At 37.2% G+C, this 19,835-nt stretch overlaps 1 protein-coding gene across 9 annotated transcripts in view; it reads left to right on the top strand.

Moving 5' to 3' along the window:
- Positions 1 to 19,835, top strand: part of KLF8 (KLF transcription factor 8) — a 369,132-nt gene that overhangs the window by 314,844 nt on the left and 34,453 nt on the right. For all 9 annotated transcript variants that reach the window (XM_081223213.1, XM_081223212.1, XM_081223211.1 and 6 more), the window contains 3 exons: positions 11,239 to 11,803; positions 14,441 to 14,546; positions 15,158 to 15,297. In XM_081223213.1, coding sequence (XP_081079339.1) covers positions 11,239 to 11,803; positions 14,441 to 14,546; positions 15,158 to 15,297 — 811 coding nt within the window. The remainder of the gene's footprint in view (positions 1 to 11,238; positions 11,804 to 14,440; positions 14,547 to 15,157; positions 15,298 to 19,835) is intronic.

Here is a 19,835-nt window from a genome sequence, read left to right as displayed (position 1 = left end):
TTTTAATGACATTAAATCCAATGTAATGTCTTATTTACCTTACTTGTAGCTGTTGCCATTTAGGAACTATTAGCACATCAAAAGTTGCTAATTATTGCAAAACTTCTGCTTGTTGCTGGTGCTTTGTTATAGTAAATACTAAGAGGAAGCTGAGTATAAGTGTTAGTTAAAAATTGATTAAACTTGTAATAAAAAAATTCAGGGAAATGTTGTCAAGCATGCATAGCTATCTTATTTTGAAATCTCAGTACACCTAAATACAATTCAAAATGTTTTTCCATGCGTTAAGTAGAGTAAGTTTCCAAAATTTGAGGTCACTTTGAAATTGGTGCAATGTATAGAAAATTCTGGATAGTAGATGATCTAAGCATTTTTTTGTTTGTTCATTTCTTGCCATTTCCAAGATATCTTGTTTCTAGTAAAGCTAGGGTACTTGTGGTACATGGCCACAAAACACTAACCATGTCCCAGGCCCAGAGCTTGTGTTCTATAACAGTGCAATGCTGGCAACATCTTAGTGGGCAGAAGCCTCCTAGTTTGGTTCATTACATGATTTGTTTATGTCATGAGGTAGGATTGGTGGATGGGTGTCTAACTCAGTACACACATCCTGCTCTCACTTCTTTGAATTCCTACATCACCACACCATATAATGAATGAGTACTTGCTTGTCACCTGTCCTTTGTTTATGGTTTATGATTATTTCCCAGAAGTAGGATTTCTTGGAAAAAGTGTATGAGCAGATCTAAGGTTCATACTGTATCATACATATCTTCCCCCCTCCAACTTAATATTGTTAACATTTTGGCACACATTCTCACATAGTTGTATATATTCTCTCTCTTTCTCTGCCTCTCTCTGTGTGATTCTCTCCCTCTCTCTCTCTCTTTCTCACTTACTACCTTTGAAAGTAACTTACATCAAGAAACTTCAAGCCTAAATAATTCATCATGCATCACATACAAATAATGACATTCTCCTACATAATTACATCAACACTAATACACCCAGGAAAATTAACAATGTTTCTATAATATTACCTAATTGGGTCATTCATTTCTCAATGGTTCTCAGTGACACCTTTTCCCAAACCATTCTTTCTTTCTGGAATGTGTTTCAGTCAGCCTGTTTAATTTACCAAATCCCACACTATCCGTAGGACCCAAATTCTAATTTCTTCTCTTCCATAAAGAACTTTAATTGATAACACCAGCTCTCACTAATCTCTAGTGCCCTGAACTCCTGGAATGCTAAATTATCTGTATCAGTCACTCATGTGGCTCTGCTTGTTACTTTTTTTCTAATTGTCAACAGCTTCATGTAAATATCTCATTTTAAAAAAATTAAAAATAAAGTCTTGTGATGATGGCAGAAGAAGAGTAATGATTGAAGCCTTATTGTGGACAGGGTTTTTGTTAAGAATTGTTAGACCACAGGGCAGACTTGGTCTACAGAAGGACAACTCATGATGGTTTGCTGAAGCAGGACCCTGCAAGATCTTATTTCGTCAAGGCAATAAGAATAGCCTATATGTTCTTCAAGTTCTATACTTTCATCAGTCAGTTTCCATTTTGGATTTTCCTGAATAATATATTTGTCAATATAATGAATAACTGTGGATTGAGTACTAGCTAATCACAAGGCCTTGAACTCATGACATTATTCTCGGCAACACTCAAGGTCTAGGAGATGGCCTCTATTTAGCAAAAGATAGTAAGTTTGCCAAAGTAATATCCATTTTATATTTAACATTCAGAACTTCAGCTTCCTTAGGTTTCTGGGACTAAAGCAGAGTCCAGAAACTCCCTGAAAATTTAACTAGATCTTTCCTTAATGTATACTGGCAGACTGTTTATTTCTATATCTGCACCCTTAGGTTTCTGGGACTAAAGCAGAATCCAGAAACTCCCTGAAAATTTAACTAGATCTTTCCTTAATGTATACTGGCAGACTGTTTATTTCTATATCTGCACCCACAGTCTACATACTTCTAGAGAAACGATATTATACCTAACCTCTTCTTTTGTTTTTGTTTTTGTTTTGTTTTGTTTTGTTTTTCTTGGCCATGCCCCACTGCTTGCTGGATCTTAGTTCCCTGACCAGGGATTGAAGCCTGGCCATGGCAATGAAAGCCCCGAGTCCTAAATACTGGAACACTAGGGAATTCCCAACCTAACCTCTTCTTATGCTTTCTGTTGTAACTCTATTTCTCAGTGTTATCAGGATAATTTCTGTTATCTCAGATATTCCTGGGATTCTGCCTCTTTAATCTGGGAAGGGAGCTAGTTAGGTGAAGGGACAGGTAGGAAATATGGGAAAAATAGGAGCTTAAGTTGATATTAGGGATTCAGAGGAGAAGGAATTTTTAAGTTCAGCACAGCCATTCTTGACAACTTCTCCACATCCTCCCCCTCCCCACCAATACAATTCTACTGCTCACCTTACCTGGATGGAGTGAATCCACCCATGAGGGATGGATTACATTAGAAGTATGTCAAACAGTGGGACAAATCACAGAAGACATGTCTTACAGGGGCAGATTGAAGCAATATGTGGACCACAAACAAGGCGTGAGTTGGGATTAGGTCCTGTAAATCGAGAAACCAAAAATACCATAGAATAGCAGAGGGAGAAATCAGATGGCTGTCTGGCTAAATTCTGCGAGTAAAATGTGGATACTTCTTGGTGCCTTTATTCATGCTCAGCATGCTCGGAGGGTATTTTAAAGAAAGTCAGAACAAGAGAACACCGCCTATTCTTGCCCCTCATCATTCTCTGAGTTAAGGCCCATATTATCTTTCATCTAAAATTTAAAAATCATAACCATAATATCATTTGATAATGATATTATGGATAATGATATTATGGATTGAGTCCTTTAAAAATTACCAGTAATTCTTTAATATCATCCAATATGCAGTTAATATTCAAATTTATCCAATTGTCTCATAAATGTCTTACCAAGATTTTTCCTTATGATTCCATTTTGACCTCTTTAAATCCTGTCTTATTCCTTCTTGAATCTATCCTTCATTAAGGAGCTAGTTAAATATCACAGAAATAGCTCTACCCATGTCACTCCCCTCCTCAAAACAATTATCTTTTATCTCACCCAGCCTTTCCTTGAAATTCACTTTCTCTCATATTCCAAAAATAAAGCATAGTCATATTTTGTGTAAGGGATGCATTCCTGAACATCTCTCATAATTCAGAACTCCCACACCTCAAGTATAATCCTGATAGAGAATGGAGTCTTGTTTGTTTACTGGCTAAGTAGCACTACTATCTCCAAAGCCATCTTCAAGGTCAAGATATTGCTTGGCAATGGCAGTAAACAGTCCACAATATCCTTGACCTTTTTTTTTTTAAATTGAAGTATAGTTGAATTATAATTTTATATAAGTTTCAGGTGTACAGCATAGTGATTCAGCATTTTTACATATTATACTCCATTAGAAGTTATTACAAGATAATATCTATAATTCCCTGTGCTATACAATATATCCCCGTTGCTTATCTATTTTATACATAGTAGTTTTTATCCCTTAATCCCCTACCCCTAATTTGTCTACTCCCCTTTGGTAGCCACTAGTTGGTTTTCTATATCTGTGAATCTGTTTCTGTTTTGCCTATACATTTGATAGTATTATTATTATTATTTTTTGGCTGTGCCATGCATCATGCAAGATCTTAGTTCCCCGACCAGTGATTGAACCTGCAGTGAAAGCACTGAGTACTAACCACCGGACCACCAGGGAATCCCCTGTATTATATATTAGATTCCATATATAAGTGATATCATACAGTATCTTTCTGTCTGACTTCTTTCACTAAGCATAATATTCTCCAGGACCATCCAAGTTGCTGCAAAAGGCAGAATTTCATTTTTTATGGCTGAGTAATATTCCATTGTGTGTATGTGTGTGTATGTATACATATACATACAGCAGGTTCATATATATATATATATATATATATATACATATATATATATATATATACCACATCTTTGTCTATTCGTCTATTGATGGACATGGGTTGCTTCCATATTTGACAGTTATGAATCGTGCTGCTGTGAACATTGCGGTGCATGTATCTTTTTGAATTAGTGTTTTGTTGTTGTTGTTGTTGTTTTTCCAAATGCATACCCTGGAGTGGAAATGCTGAAGCATATGATAGCTGTATTTTTAATTTTTTGAGGAATCTCCATACTGTTTTCCATAGTGGCTACAACAATTGATATTCCCAACACTGTAGGAGGGTTCCTTTTTTACATCCTCTCCAGCATTTGTTATTTGTAGACTTTTTGATGATAGTCATTCTGACAGGTGTGAGGTGATATCTCGTTGTGTTGATCTGCATTTCTCAGATAATTAACAATGTTGAACATCTTTTCATGTGCCTGTTGGCCATCTGTATGTCCTCTTTGGACAATGTCTATTCAAGTCTTCTACCCAATTTTTTTTAACTTTTAAATTTTTATTTTATTTTTTATACAGCAGGTTCTTATTTGTTATCCATTTCATACACAACAGTGAACACATGTCAATCCCAATCTCCCAATTCATGACAGCACCACCACCCCACCCGCCGCTTTCCCCCTTGGTGTCCATATGATTGTTCTGTACATCTGTGTCTCAATTTCTGCCCTTAAAACCAGTTCATCTATACCATTTTTCTAGGTTCCACATATATGCGTTAATATACGATATTTGTTTTTCTCTTTCTGATATACTTCACTCTGTATGACAGTCTCTAGATTCATCCATGTCTCTACAAATGACCCAATTTCTTTCCTTTTCATGGCTAAGTAATATTCCCTTGTATATATGTACCACAACTTCTTTATCCATTCATCTGTCAATGGGCATTTAGGTTGCTTCCATGACCTGCCTATTGTAAATAGTGCTACAATGAACATTGGGGTGCATGTGACTTTTTGAATTATGGTTTTCTCAGGGTATATGTCCAGTACTGGGATTGCTAGGTCATAAGGTAATTCTATTTTTAGGTTTTTAAGGAACCTCCATAATGTTCTCCATAGTGGCTGTATCAATTTACATTCCTACCAACAGTGCAAGAGGGTTCCCTTTTCTCCACAGCGTCTCCAGCATTTGTTGTTTGTAGATTTTCTCATGATGCTCATTCTAACTAGTGTGAGGTGATACCTCGTTGTAGTTTTGATTTGCATTTCTCTAATAATTAGTGATGTTGAGCTGCTTTTCATGTGCTTCTTGGCCATCTATGTCTTCTTTGGAGAAAAGTCTATTTAGGTCTTCTGCCCATTTTTGGATTGGGTTCTTTGTTTTTCTTAATATTGAGCTTCATGAGCTGTTCATATATTTTGGAGATTAATCCTTTGTCCGTTGATTCATTGGCAAATATTTTCTCCCATTCTAAGGGTTGTCTTTTCATCTTGTTTGTAGTTTCCTTTGCTTTGCAACAGATTTTAAGTTTCATTAGGTCCCATTTGTTTATGTTTGGTTGTATTTCCATTACTCTAGGACATGGATCAAAAAAGATCTTGCTGTTATTTATGTCAAAGAGTGTTCTTCCTATGTTTTCCTCTAAGAGTTTTATAGTGTCCGGTCTTACATTTAGGTCTGTAATCCATTTTGAGTTAATTTTTGTGTATGGTGTTAGGGAGTGTTCTAATTTCATTCTTTTACATGTAGCTGTCCAGTTTTCCTAGCATCACTTATTGAAGAGACTGTCTTTTCTCCATTGTATATCTTTTCCTCCTTTGTCATAGATTAGTTGACTATAGGTGCATGGGTTTATCTCTGGGCTTTCTATCCTGTTCCATTGATATATGTTTCTGCTTTTTTGTCAGTACCATATTGTCTTGATTACTGTAGCTTTGTAGTATAGTCTGAAGTCAGGGAGTCTGATTCCTCCAGCTCCGTTTTTTTCCCTCAAGACTGCTTTGGCTCTTCTTGGTCTATTGTGTCTCCATAAATACTTTAATTTTTTGTTCTAGTTCTGTAAAAAATGGCATTGGTAATTTGATAGGGATTGCATGGAATCTATAGATTGCTTTGGGTAGTATAGTCATTTTCACATTATTGATTCTTCCAATCCAAGAGTATGGTATATCACTCCATCTCTTTGTATCATCTTTAATTTCTTTCATCAGTGTCTTATAGTTTTCTGCATACAGGTCTTTTGTCTCCCTAGGTAGGTTTATTCTTAGGTATTTTACTCTTTTTGTTGCAATTGTAAATGGGAGTGTTTCCTTAATTTCTCTTTCAGATTTTTCACCATTAATGTATACAATGCAAGAGACTTCTGTTCCTTAATTTTGTATCCTGAAACTTTACCAAATTCATTGATTATTTCTATTAGTTTTCTGGTGGCATCTTTAGGATTCCCTATGTATAGTATCATGTCATCTGCAAAGAGTGACAGTTTTACTTCTTCTTTTCCAATTGGTATTCGTTTTATTTCTTTTTCTTCTCTGATTGCTGTGGCTAGGACTTCCAAAACTGTGTTGAATAATAGTGGTGAGAGTGGACATCCTTGTCTTATTCCTGACTTTAGAGGAAATGCTTTCAGATTTTCACCTTTGAGGATGATCTTTGCTGTGGGTTTATCATATATGGCCTTTATTATGTAGAGGTAATTTCCCTCTATGCCCACTTTCTGGAGAGTTTTTATCATAAATGGCTGTTGAATTTTGTCAAAAGCTTTTTCTGCATCTATTGAGATAATCATATGTTTTTTCTTCTTCAGTCTGTTAATATGGTGTATCACATTGATTAATTTGTGTATATTGAAGAATCCTTGCATCCCTTGGATAAATCTCACTTGATCATGGTGTATCATCCTTTTAATGTGCTGTTGGATTCTGTTTGCTAGCATTTTGTTGAGGATAATTGCATGTACATTCATCAGTGATATTGGTCTGTAATTTTCTTTTTTTGTAGTATCTTTATCTGGTTTTGGTATCAGGGTGATGGTGGCTTCATAGAATCAGTCTGGGGGTGTTCCTTCCTCTGCAATTTTTGGGACTAGTTTGAGAAGGAGGGGTATTAGGTCTACTCTAAATGATAGAATTCACCTGTGAAGCCATCTGGTCCTGGAGTTTTGTTTGTTGGAAGATTTTTAATCACAGGTTCAATTTCATTACTTGTCATTGGTCTATTCATATTTTCTATTTCTTCCTTGTTCAGTCTTAGAAGGTTATACCTTTCTAAGAACTTGTCCATTTATTCCTGGTTGTCCATTTTATTAGCATAGATTTACTTGTAGTTGTCTCTTAGGATGCTTTGTATTTCTGTGGTGTCTGTTGTAACTTCTCGTATTTCCATTTCTAATTTTATTGAGTTGAGGCCTCTTCCTGTTTTTCTTGATGAGTCTGACTAATGGCTTATCAATTTGGTTTATCTCCTCAAAGAACCAGCTTTTAGTTTTATTGATCTTTGTTATTGTTTTCTTTGTTTCTATTTCATTTATTTCTGCTCTGATCCTTATGATTTCTTTCCTTCTGCTAACTTTGGGTTTTGTTTGTTCTTCTTTCTCTAATTCCTTTAAGTTTAGGTTGCTTATTTGAGATTTTTCTTGTTTCTTGAGGTAGGCTTGCATTGCTATAAACTTCCCTCTTATAACTGCTTTTGCTGCATCCCATAGGTTTTGGATCATCGTGATTCTGTTTCCAGTTGTCTCTAGGTATTTTTTGATTTCCTCTTTGATTTCTTCAGTGATCTCTTGGTTATTTAGTAACGTATTGCTTAGCTTCCATGTGTTTGTGTTTTTTACATTTTTGTTTTTGTTTTTGTTTTTCCTGTAACTGATTTCTAATCTCATAGCGTTGTGGTCAGAAAAAATGCTTGATATGATTTCAATTTTCTTAAATTTACCATGGCTTAATTTGTAACCCAGATGTTTATCCTGGAGAATGTTCCATGAACACTTGAGAAGAAAATGTAATCTGCTGTTTTTGGATGGAATGTACTATAAATATCAACTAAATCTGTCAGGTCTATGTGTCATTTAAAGCTTATGTTTCCTTATTAATTTTCTGTTTGGATGATCTGTCCATTGGTGTTAGTGAGGTGTTAAAGTCACCCACTATTATTGTGTTATTGTTGATATCCTCTTTTATAGCTGTTAGCAGTTGCCTTATGTATTGATGTGCTCCTATATTGGGTGCATATATATTTATAATTGTTATATCTTCTTGGATTGCTCCCTTGATGATTATGTAGTGTCCTTCCTTTTCTCTTGTAACATTCTTTACTTTAAATTCTATTTTGTCTGATATGATAATTGCTACTCCTGTCTTCTGTTGATATTTCCATGGAATATCTTTTTCTATCCCCTCACTTTCAGTCTGTATGTGTCCCTAGGTCTGAAGTGGGTCTCTGGTAGAGAGCATATATATGGGTCTTGTTTTTGTATCCATTCAACTAGCCTGTGTCTTTTGGTTGGAGCATTTAATCCATTCACGTTTAAGGTAATTATTGATATGTATGTTCCTATTACCATTTTCTTAATTGTTTTGTGTTTGTTTTTTGTAGGTCCTTTTCTTCTCTTGTTTTTCCCACTTAGAGAAGTTCCTTTAGCATTTGTTGTAGAGCTGGTTTGGTGGTGCTGAATTCTCTTAGTTTTTGCTTGTCTGTAAAGCTTTTGATTTCTGCATCAAATCTGAATGAAATCCCTGCCAGGTAGAGTAATCTTGATTGTAGGTTCTTCCCTTTCATCATTTTAAATATGCCATGCCATTCCCTCTGGCTTGGAGAGTTTCCTCTGAGAAATCAGCTGCTAACCTTATGGGAATTCCCTTGTATGTTAACCTTATGGGAGTTCCCTTGTATGTTGTCATTTTTCCCTTGCTGCTTTCAATATTTTTTCTTTGTCTTTAATTTTTTGCCAATTTGATTACTATGTGTCTCAGCCTGTTTCTCCTTGGGTTTATCCTGTATGGGACTCTGTGCACTTCCTGAACTTGGGTGCCTATTTCCTTCCCATATTAGGGAAGTTTTCGACTATAATCTATTCAAATATTTTCTCAGTTCCTTCTCTCTCTCTTCTCCTCTGGGACCCCTATAATGCAAATGTTGTTGCATTTTATATTGTCCCAGAAGTCTCTTAGGCTGTCTTCATTTCTTTTCGTTCTTTTTTCTTTATTCTGTTCCACAGCAGTGAATTCCACCATTCTCTCTTCCAGGTCAATTATCCATTCTTCTCCCTCAGTTATCCTGCTATTGATTCCTTCTAGTGTATTTTTCATTTCAGTTATTGCATTTGTCATCTCTGCTTGTTCTTTAATTCTTCTAGTTCTTTGTTAAACATTTCTTGCATGTTCTCTATCTTTGCCTCCATTCTTTTTCCACAGTCCTGGATCATCTTCTCTTTCATTATTCTGAATTCTTTTTCTGGAAGGTTGCCTATCTCCACTTCATTGAGTTGTTTTTCTGGGGTTTTATATTGTTCCTTCATCTGGTACATAGTCCTCTGCCTTTTCATTTTGTCTATCTTTCTATGAATGTGGTTTTTGTTCCACAGGCTGCAGGACTGTAATTCTTTTTGCTTCCACTGTCTGTTCTCTGGTGGATGAGGCTATCTAAGAGGCTTGTGCAAGTTTCCTGATGGAAGGGACTGGTGGTGGGTAGAACTGGCTGTTGCTCTGGTAGGCAGAGCTCAGTAAAACGTTATTCTACTTGTCTGCTGATGGGTGGGGCTGGGTTCCCTCTCTGTCGGTTGTTTGGCCTGAGGCGACCCAACACTGGAGCCTACCCGGACTCTTTGTTCGGGCTAATGGCGGACTCTGTGAGGGCTCACACCAAGGAGTATTTCCCAGAAATTCTGCTGCCAATGTCCTTGTCCTCACGGTGAGACACAGCCACCCCCTGCCTCTGCAGGAGACCCTCCAACACCAGCAGGCAGGTCTGGTTCTGTCTCCCATGGGGTCACTGCTCCCTCGTTTGGGTCCCAACACACACACCACCCTGTGTGTGCCCTCCAAGAGTGGAGTCTCTCTTTCCCCTAGTCCTGTCGAAGTCCTGCAATCAAATCCCGCTAGCCTTCAAAGTCTGATTCTCTAAGAAGTCCTCCTCCTCTTGCCAGACCCCCAGGTTGGGAAGCCTTACGTGGGGCTCAGAACCTCCACTCCAGTGGGTGGACTTCTGTGGTATAAATGTTCTCTGGTTTGTTAGTCACCCATCCAGCAACTATGGGATTTGATTTTATTGTGATTGTTCCCCTCCTACCATCTCACTGGGGCTTCTCCTTTGTCTTTGGATGTGGGGTATCTTTTTTGGTGAGTTCCAGTGTCTTCCTATTGATGATTGTTCCCTTCTACCCATTTTTTAATTGGGAATATCCTTGATCTTTGAATTCATGGAACTCAGAAAAATTGTAATTAGGTTGAGGTTTTATATTATTTTATATATTACCTATAAAGTGATCATTTAATTAGTATTTACTTTTTGGCCATGCTGCATGTGGGATCTTAGTTCCCCGACCAGGAATCAAACCTGCGCCCCCTGTATTGGAAGCACAGAGTCTTAACCACTGGACCACCAGGGAAGTCCCTTAATTAGTATTTTTAAATTTAAAAGTTGCACAGTTAGATTTTGCATTTAATACAACTGACTGTACTGCATCATTATTCCCTAAGCATATTGTTTGTTGTTATGTCTCTGTAGATGGAAATTTTTTTTTACCTTTGTCTTCTTACAGAACTTCTATTAATTCTCTAAGACTCATCTGAAATATCACTTTCTCCTTGAAACCTTCCCTGATCTTCTAGACAGAATGAATCATTCCCTTTTCTTTTTCTAAAATTCCTTGCTTGTATATCTGCTGCTTCACTTATTATGTTATGACTTATAAGCAACTCATATTATTCTATCATTGTAGTTGGTATATTAGTACGTACTTCGTGGCTATACCTTATTCATTTGTGCCCTCACTGAGCTTAACACAGTACTAATAGTGGATACTCAGATGTGTTGATTCTAATTAATCTTGCAGAATTATTATAAAGTTTAAATGAAATAATTTGTATCAATTGCCTTATACAGTGCCTGATGCTGGTACTCAATAAAGTTTCCCTCTTTTTTCCTCTTTACCCTTGTTTTACTTTTTCCTCTTGCCTTATTTTTCTCGACTCCCTGTATATTCTGTCCATGACAACAGAATAGAGATTTCTTTCTTTCATTGCTCACATCTCTCTTCTTCAGGGTACTAACACTCACTGTTTGCATCTCTCATTTGTTTATGTATTTATTTTAGGTCACTGGCCCTGTTAAAATTAGAGATTCCCTTAAGGCAGCAGACAGAGGTAATATGACATCTCCACCACTCCTGGATGCCAACCCCATGGAGAACCCAGCACTGTTAAATGACATCAAGATTGAGCCCCCAGAAGAACTTCTGGCTAATGATTTCAACCTGCCCCAGGTGGAACCAGTTGACCTCTCCTTTCACAAGCCAAAGTCTCCTCTTCAGCCTGCCAGTATGCTGCAAGCTCCAATACGTCCTCCCAAGCCACAGTCTGCTTCCCAGACTCTTGTAGTATCCACTTCAACATCAGACACAGGCACTTCAGCAAACATCCCTACTGTTCTGACTCCAGGCTCTATCCTGGCCTCCTCTCAGGGCACTGGTGGTCAGCAGATCTTACATGTGATTCACACCATCCCCTCAGTCAATCTGCCAAATAAGATGGGTAGCCTGAAGGCCATCCCAGTGATGGTGCAATCGCTGCCCATGGTGTATACTACTTTGCCTGCAGACGGGAGCCCTGCAGCCATTACAGTCCCACTCATTGGAGGAGATGGCAAAAATGCTGGATCAGGTGAGCATCAATCTGCCCCTTTGATGGACCTTACCTTCCTTCATCTATTCCCTTTTTGAATACCCTATCTCCTATTTCGTTTCCAATTATTCTTGCATGCAGCTTTAAGAGAAATTTTTCATAAATACTGTTTTTATCGTGTCTCTTCAATGCTTACAAATGTACAAAGAATCTTTTTCATTTAGCCCACGTTTCTCAAACTGGAGTATACATATCTTTGCGTGAAATACTATTTTTCTTCCTGGAACCTCTCTATTATTTGACAGTAAGTAATTTAAAACATTTTATATTTTTAAAATATGGTTTTATTAAAGAGAAAAATATAATATTTGAATAATATTTTAAAACATGACCTTCAAAAATAGTTTAAGCTACTAAAGCAACTACACTGGGACTTTCCAGGAGGATGTGTTTAGTCTTCTATGCCATTAGGAATGCTTTGGTAGAAAAGTTGAGAATGTTTCTAGCCCTATATACATAGCCAGCCTTATCTCTCAGCCTCTCCCAGCACTGTACCTTTTCTCTTCCCTACAGGTAAAATAGTTTTCTTTGAAATTTTGCCATCTTTCCTGTGTTCCACCTCATCTGGCATCTATCACATTCCATGTTACTTTTTTACATGCCTGTATCACAAATTTATGGGCATTCTTCCCAACTGAATTGTAAATTTCTCCAGGACAAGACTCCATCCTATTTTTCTTTGTGCATCTCCAGAGAGCACAGTGGTAGATAGTAGTTGTCTTGTAACAAATAATGTGATGAACAAACTTGAAATTGTTTCCAGGAGAGAGTTCATATGCTGTAATCTTACTTTTTACTTATTTTTAAAATACGTTCAGAATTCAGAAAGCTATGTTTATCTCCCCTTCACCACTATCCCCCAGCTACCCAGTTCCCCTCCTAGAGACATATCTAGTTTGTAATGGAGAATGATGGAAGAAAATTATATGGCTTCTTGAAGTGGTTCAAGATATTTATCTTCACAGCATCTGTAGAATTACAAGCAGTTTTGGATGTGCAACTTTAGGAAGGATGTTGGGAAATTGGAGTATAATCAGAGGAGAAAGATTAAGATGGTGAGAGGACTAAAACCCATGTCAGAAAGGAGATGATAAATGTTTAGCATGAATTAAAAATACCAAAGGGGAGATAAGTGGGTGGAAATGACTAGGAACCAGATTTCAGCTCAGTGTAAAAAAAAACTTTCTAAGAGTTTTCTACCTTTGAAATTCAATGCCATGCCTTGTGATCTTTCCCTCACTAAATGTAGGAGAATGACATACTAAGCATCAAGTTGCTGAGACTGCGCCGGGTTCTTTTGAATAAAAATGCCGTTATCGATTAGTGGTTAATTGTGGTAATTATAAGTATTCATAACAATCTTGTTTTTGAGATCCCCTGAGGGGGTTATTTAAAATACAATTATCAACTTTCATATAGGGAGAGAGCCAAACAAAACAGGAAATGGGAAAATAAAATTCTTTGTGTGAGAATTTGCTGATATCAAGGCAGTGGTAACACCAAGGGATGGTTTGATGGACTTTGAATTCCGCCCCCACCATAATATCCATCAGTCCATCAGAACCATTTTAAATAAACGGAATAAATTTTAAGGTGTTCAATGTAGTTTCAAGCTAAGACCATTAGCACAGTGGTCTCCAAATGGTATGCTTACACCTTGGTGGGGGACAAAGGGGGTATTGCACAAAGTATTTGGAGCACAAAAAGAAAACATCAAAACTTCTATTGGTATTGTCTCACCCTTTACATGTTATTTTGTTTATTTTTTATATTGCACACAACATTTTAGGATGCTAGTACATTTATATCATAAACACACACATATGCATGCAGAGACACAGACACAGCTATATGCTTAAAACATTTTAGTGAATGATACACAATGTATGGAGGTGACTGCACTAGCCAAATACTCCCCATCCCCAACTTTATTGCCACCCTTAAGTTTCTTCTATATAGAAATTTTGAAGCTTTCACTAGATCTAGGAGATGTCTGACCATCTGACTGAGTTTTGTTAGGCGTCAGAAACACCATTGGTTGACAATAAATATTTAAGGGCTTCTGCCAACATAGGTGGAAGGGGAGGACATTAACATGTATCAAGCACCTACTAGACATTCATTATGTGTCTCATCTCATTCTGTGTTTCCATTAAGGAACACAAAAGCCAAAGGGGATGTTCTCACCTCTAGCATGAGCCTAGGCATTGATCTGAGGACAGCCAGGGAACTATTTAGAGTTTGATTCAACAAATACAAATTGAACCTGACTTTTCAACAGACACTGTCTTTGGTCCTCGAGATAGGGAGTTGAATCATACCCAGACCTTATCCTAGAGAAACCCACTATCTTATCTTACTCACTATCCTAGAGAAGCTCATTCTAGTGAGAGTGCTCCACACTACCCTTCCCTCAAAGGAATTTCTTTATCCTGCTCTGCTAAAATTTTAAATGCTCTTCTCTTCCTTCCGTATAAATGTACTTCTTCCATCTTTGCTTTTTCTTTATTTCTCTATCTTGCTGATACTTTTCATTGTGGGCCAAACTGGGAATCCTGAAAATGATTAGAGGCTCATATATTTGTAGCCCACACTGCTCCTTTTCTTTGCTTTTAGTTAAAGTTGACCCCACCTCCATGTCTCCACTGGAGATCCCAAGTGACAGTGAGGAGAGTACAATTGAGAGTGGATCCTCAGCCTTACAGGGTTTTCAGGTACAAGAGTAAGTACTTTTATCTTTACTTCAAGTCTGTCTGTGTGTGTGTGTCTGTGGTAAAAGTGGAACAAGTTCTCAGACACAATAGTAAGAATTTGAGGACAACAAAATATAGGTAAACTGCCTTTTCAGTGAAGGTATGAGCTTGTATGCACACATGTGCATGGACATGGATGTTATGACACAATAATGTTTTAATTTTAGATCATCAGTTTTTACCCTTGGAAAATTTACAAATTTCCTATAAAGTACAGTTGCATTCTCTTTCTCTCTGTAAGTTTAAAGCAACCTTATCATTGGTTTGTGTTTTAGCAACCATGTTGGATGAAAAATACATTTCTTTAAACCTAAGAATGAAGCTTATTAGAGTGAACTGCTCATACTGCTTGGGAACAGAAACCACCCAAAGAAACATTACCACCTTGTGGGACCTGCATTTACTGAGCAGAATGGCTTAGTTGAGGGAATTGCTTGAGCTATTTCAATTATTGGGGGGGATGGTATTAAATTTGCATAAATTAAATGCATGTATCCGGTGATCCCATTATATGTAAGTCCATTTATTTAGCCTCCACTTTAAAATCACTATTTGGCCTTATCTCTCTTTCTTTGCTCAGACCAGCAGCAATGAGCCAAATACAGGGAGAAGAGTCCCTTGACTTGAAGAGAAGACGGATTCACCAGTGTGACTTTGCGGGATGCAGCAAAGTGTACACCAAAAGCTCTCACCTGAAAGCCCACCGAAGAATCCATACAGGTCTGCCCACTTCCACCCTACCCCCAACACACACACACACACACACACACAGTCTCTGAGTGACAGGAAGAGAAGAAAGTCTTGAAACAGAGGTTGATCTATTTATACTCATTGGCACAGGTTCCATTCATGGCTTTTACCCCTATGTCTTGTTTCTACTCTACGGTATCTTTCATGAGACCAGCCTAAGAAAACACTAAACCTGGTGTCTTCTGAATAGTTATCATTCCCATTGAGCACCTGTAGGTCTTCCTGATTGGGAAGTCATAACATTTATAAAAAGATTAAGGCAGATAAGACTCCCTCCCTTGCTACCAGAGCCCCACAAGTTTTATTGAGTATTGAAAAGTACAGTGAAATTAAAGCAGGCTTTTGGAGCTCAGCATCATTTACCAACCTATAACATATCTTTGTTCTCATTAGAAATGAAAGGAGGGCATTAGAAAGAATAAGTAAAGCAGACCTGGGGGCTGAGGGCAGGGGCTGGGGGAGTGAGCAAATTGCCCCATCTGAAGCATAACTATCACTCAACTCCAAATAAGTATTACCAAATCTCCCAAATTAAAAAGAATCATGATTTTTATGTGAAACATCCTAGATTTTGAATGTTGGCATGTAATTAAGCAAATTTTATAACACCACAGATTCAAAGAAACCTGCCTATGGGCCAGAAATAGCTTTTCAGTCATCAGTTTGTACCCTCTCCTTGAAGACTCCTCATCCCCATTCATCTCCAGCTCAGAAGTGAGATTTGGACACCCTGGACTAGGAAGGGGAACTCTTTTCTTGTAAACATATACTGTATTAGAGTTTGTATAGAACCCAACCTTGGTATGCAACCTGGGTATACTTTTTTTCTATTACTGGTATTCCACAGGTTCTTTGGAACTAAGAGAGATGAAGAAATGCCTGCTTTATTGCACTCTAAAGATTGGGATTCATTGCGAGGGGTTCCAGAGAGTGATATCCTTGTCTCTGGTAGATATTCTCAGCAGAGAGCCATGAGGCTCTAGATTATCTGGATACCACCTCTAGTATGCAATGCAGCCCTTCATCTCTTTTGAGCTTACAATCATGCAAAGCAGAAAGTACAGATACAACAATTTCCATTTAACATACAATTAAGCCCCAGTTTTTAATAACAGCATCACCCATTCACATAACGACTGATTCTTAACATTCTCTGTGCCCCCAGTTATGTGTTTCTAAACTTCTATTATTTCTCTCTTCAAATAGCTCATTTATTGAGGATGTAAACATAATAGCCAAGAGCATACACTGTGAAACTACACTGCCTGAATTTGACATCCCAGTCCATCACTCATTAGCTGAAAGTTACTTCACCTTTCTTTGCCTCAGTTTCCTTATCTGGGAATATTAATAGTTCAAACACTTAGAATACTGTCTGACATATAGTAAACTCTCAATAAATGTGAGCTATTATTTGTATCCTTTCAATTCCAGTCTCACTTCCACACAGTTAGGCTTTCTGTCTTAATTTATACTTTTTCTCCTACAACTTTATAGTTGAAAATTAAAATTGTTGATATTTAAGATATAAAAATGGGTGATTTGATATGTATACATTCTGAAATATTCACCACAAACAAACTGATTAACCCGTCCATCACCCCACAAAGTTACCTTGTGTGTATGTGTGTGTTTCTCGTGAGAACACCTAAGATACATCCTCTTAGCAAATTTCAAGTATACAATATTGTTAACTACAGTCACATTGTTGTACATTAGATTTCTAGGACTTATTTATCTTGCAGAACTGAAATTTGTACCCCAGACCAACATTTCCCCATATCCCCACCTCAAACCCTGGTTAGCAAGATTCTATACTCTGTTTCAATGAGTTTGACATTTAAAAAAAAAATTATAGTTGATTTACAATACATATTAAGTTCTGGTGTACAACGTACTGATCCAATATTTCTTATAGATTATACTCCACTTAAAGTTATTATAAAATATTAACTATATTCACTGTCAAAAAAATAAAATATGTATATATATATATATATATATATATATATATATATATGATTTTACACCTTATTTGACATACTGTTTGAAGATATTTTCTCCCATTCAGTAGGTTGCCTTTTCATTTTGTAGATGGTTTCCTTGGCTGTGCAAAAGCTGCTAAGTTTAATTAGGTCCCATCGATTTATTTTTGTTTTGTTTCCTTTGCCTGCGGAGACAGATCCAAAAAAAGTATTGCTACAAATTATGTCAAAGAGTGTCCCCCTTATGCTTTCTTCTAGACGTTTTATGGTTTATGGTATTAAATTTAGGTCTTTAATATATTTTGATTTTATTTTTATATGGTGTTAGAAAATGCTTTATTTCATTCTTTTTTTTTTTTTTTTTTTTTTTGCTGTACGCGGGCCTCTCACTGCTGTGGCCTCTCCCGTTGCGGAGCACAGGCTCCGGACACACAGGCCCCGCGGCCATGGCTCGCGGGCCCAGCCGCTCCACGGCATGTGGGATCTTCCGGGATAGGGGCACGAACCCGTGTCCCCTGCATCGGCAGGCGGACTCTCAACCACTGCGCCACCAGGGAAGCCCTTCATTCTTTTATATGTAGCTGTCCAGTTTTCCCAGCACCACTTACTGAAGAGACTGTCTTTTCCTCATTGTACATTTTTGTGCCCTTTGTCATGGATTAATTGACTATATGTATATGGGTTAATTTCTGGGCTCTCTGTTCTGTTCCACTGATCTATGTGTCTGTTTTTGTGCCAGTACCAATCTGTTTGGATTACTGTAGCTTTGTAGTACAGTCTAAAGTCAGGTAGCATGACAATTTCAGTTTCATTCTTTTTTTTTTTTTTTGATGATTGCTTTTGCTATTCAGGGTCTTTTGTTGTTCCATATAAATTTTAGGATTACTAGTTCTAGATCGGTGAAAAATGTCATGGGTATTTGGATAGGGATTGCATTAAATCTGTAGATTGCTTTGGGTGGTATTGATATTTTAACAATATTAATTCTTCAAATCCAAGAACATGGAATATATTTCCATTTTTTGTATTATTTTCAAATTTCTTTATCAATGTTTTATAGTTTTAGAGTATAGGTCTTTCATCTCCTTGATTAAGTTTATTCCTAGGTATTTTATTCTTTTTGATGTGATTGTAAATGGGATGGTTTCCTTAATTTATATTTCTTCTAGTTCATTATTAGTGTATAGAAAATCTACAGATTTCTGTATATTAATCTTGTATCCTGTAACTTTACTGAAATCATTTATCAGTTCTAATAGCTTTTGGGTATAAACCTCAGGTTTTCTATGTCATCTGCAAATAGTGAGTTTTACTTCCTCTCTTCCAATTTGGATGCCTTTTACTTCTTTTTCTTGTTTAACTTCTCTAACATGAATTTCCAATACTATGTTGAGCAAAAGTGGCAATAATGGGCATGCTAATCTTGTTCTTTGTATTAGAGCAGAAGTCCCAACCCCCGGGCCACTGACTGGTACTGGTCTGTGGCCTGTTAGGAACCAAGCTGCACAGCAGGAGGCAAGCAGTGGGCAAGCAAGTGAAGCTTCATCTGTATTTACAGCTGCTCCCCATCACTAGCATTACTGCCTGAGCTCCTTCTCCTGTCATATCAGTGGTGGCCTTAGGGTCTCATTGGAGCACGAAACCTACTGTGAACTGTGCATACGAGGGATCTAGGTTGCACACTCCTTATGATAATCTATGCCTGGTTATCTGAGATGGAGCTGAGACAATGATGCTAGGGAGCTGGGGAGTGGCTTCAAATACAGATTATCATTAGCAGAATGGTTTGACTGCACAGAGACCATAATAAATCAATTGCTTGCAGACTCATATCAAAACCCTATCAATGAGTGGCAAGTGTAAACAAACTCAGGGCTCCTACTGATTCTGCATTATGGTGAGTTGTGTAATTATTTCATTATATATTACAATGTTATAATAATAGAAGTAAAGTGCACAATAAATGTAATGCACTTGAATCATACCGAAAACATCTGCACCACCCCAGTCCATGGAAAAATTGTCTTCCATGAAACTGCCCTGGTGCCAAAAAGGTTGGGGACCACTGTATTAGAGAAAAAGCTTTCATCTTTTCATCATTGAGTATGATGTTAACTGTAGGCTTGCCTTTATTATGGTGAGGTATATTCCCTCTATGCTCACTTTTTGAGAGTTTTTATTATAAATAGATGCTGATTTTGTCAAGTGCTTCTTCAGTGCTTATTCAGATGATCTCATGATTTTTATTCTTCTTTTTGTTAATTGGTTTTGATTGATTTGCACATATTGAACCATTCTTGCAACCCTGGAATAAGTCCCACTTCATCATAGATCCTTTTTATGTACTGTTGGATTCGGTTTGCTAATATTTTGTTCAGGAGTTTTACATCTATATTCATCAGAGATATTGGTGCATAATTTTCATTTTATAGTTTCTTTTTCTGGTTTTGATATCAGGTAGTGGTGGCCTCGTATAATGAATTTGGGAATATTCCATCCTCTAAAAATTCTTTGTATGGTTTC

This window comes from Mesoplodon bidens (genome assembly GCF_964165515.1).
Source record: "Mesoplodon bidens genome assembly, chromosome: X".
Taxonomy (NCBI): Eukaryota; Metazoa; Chordata; class Mammalia; order Artiodactyla; family Ziphiidae; genus Mesoplodon; species Mesoplodon bidens.
This window is presented reverse-complemented; position numbering and strand designations above follow the sequence as displayed.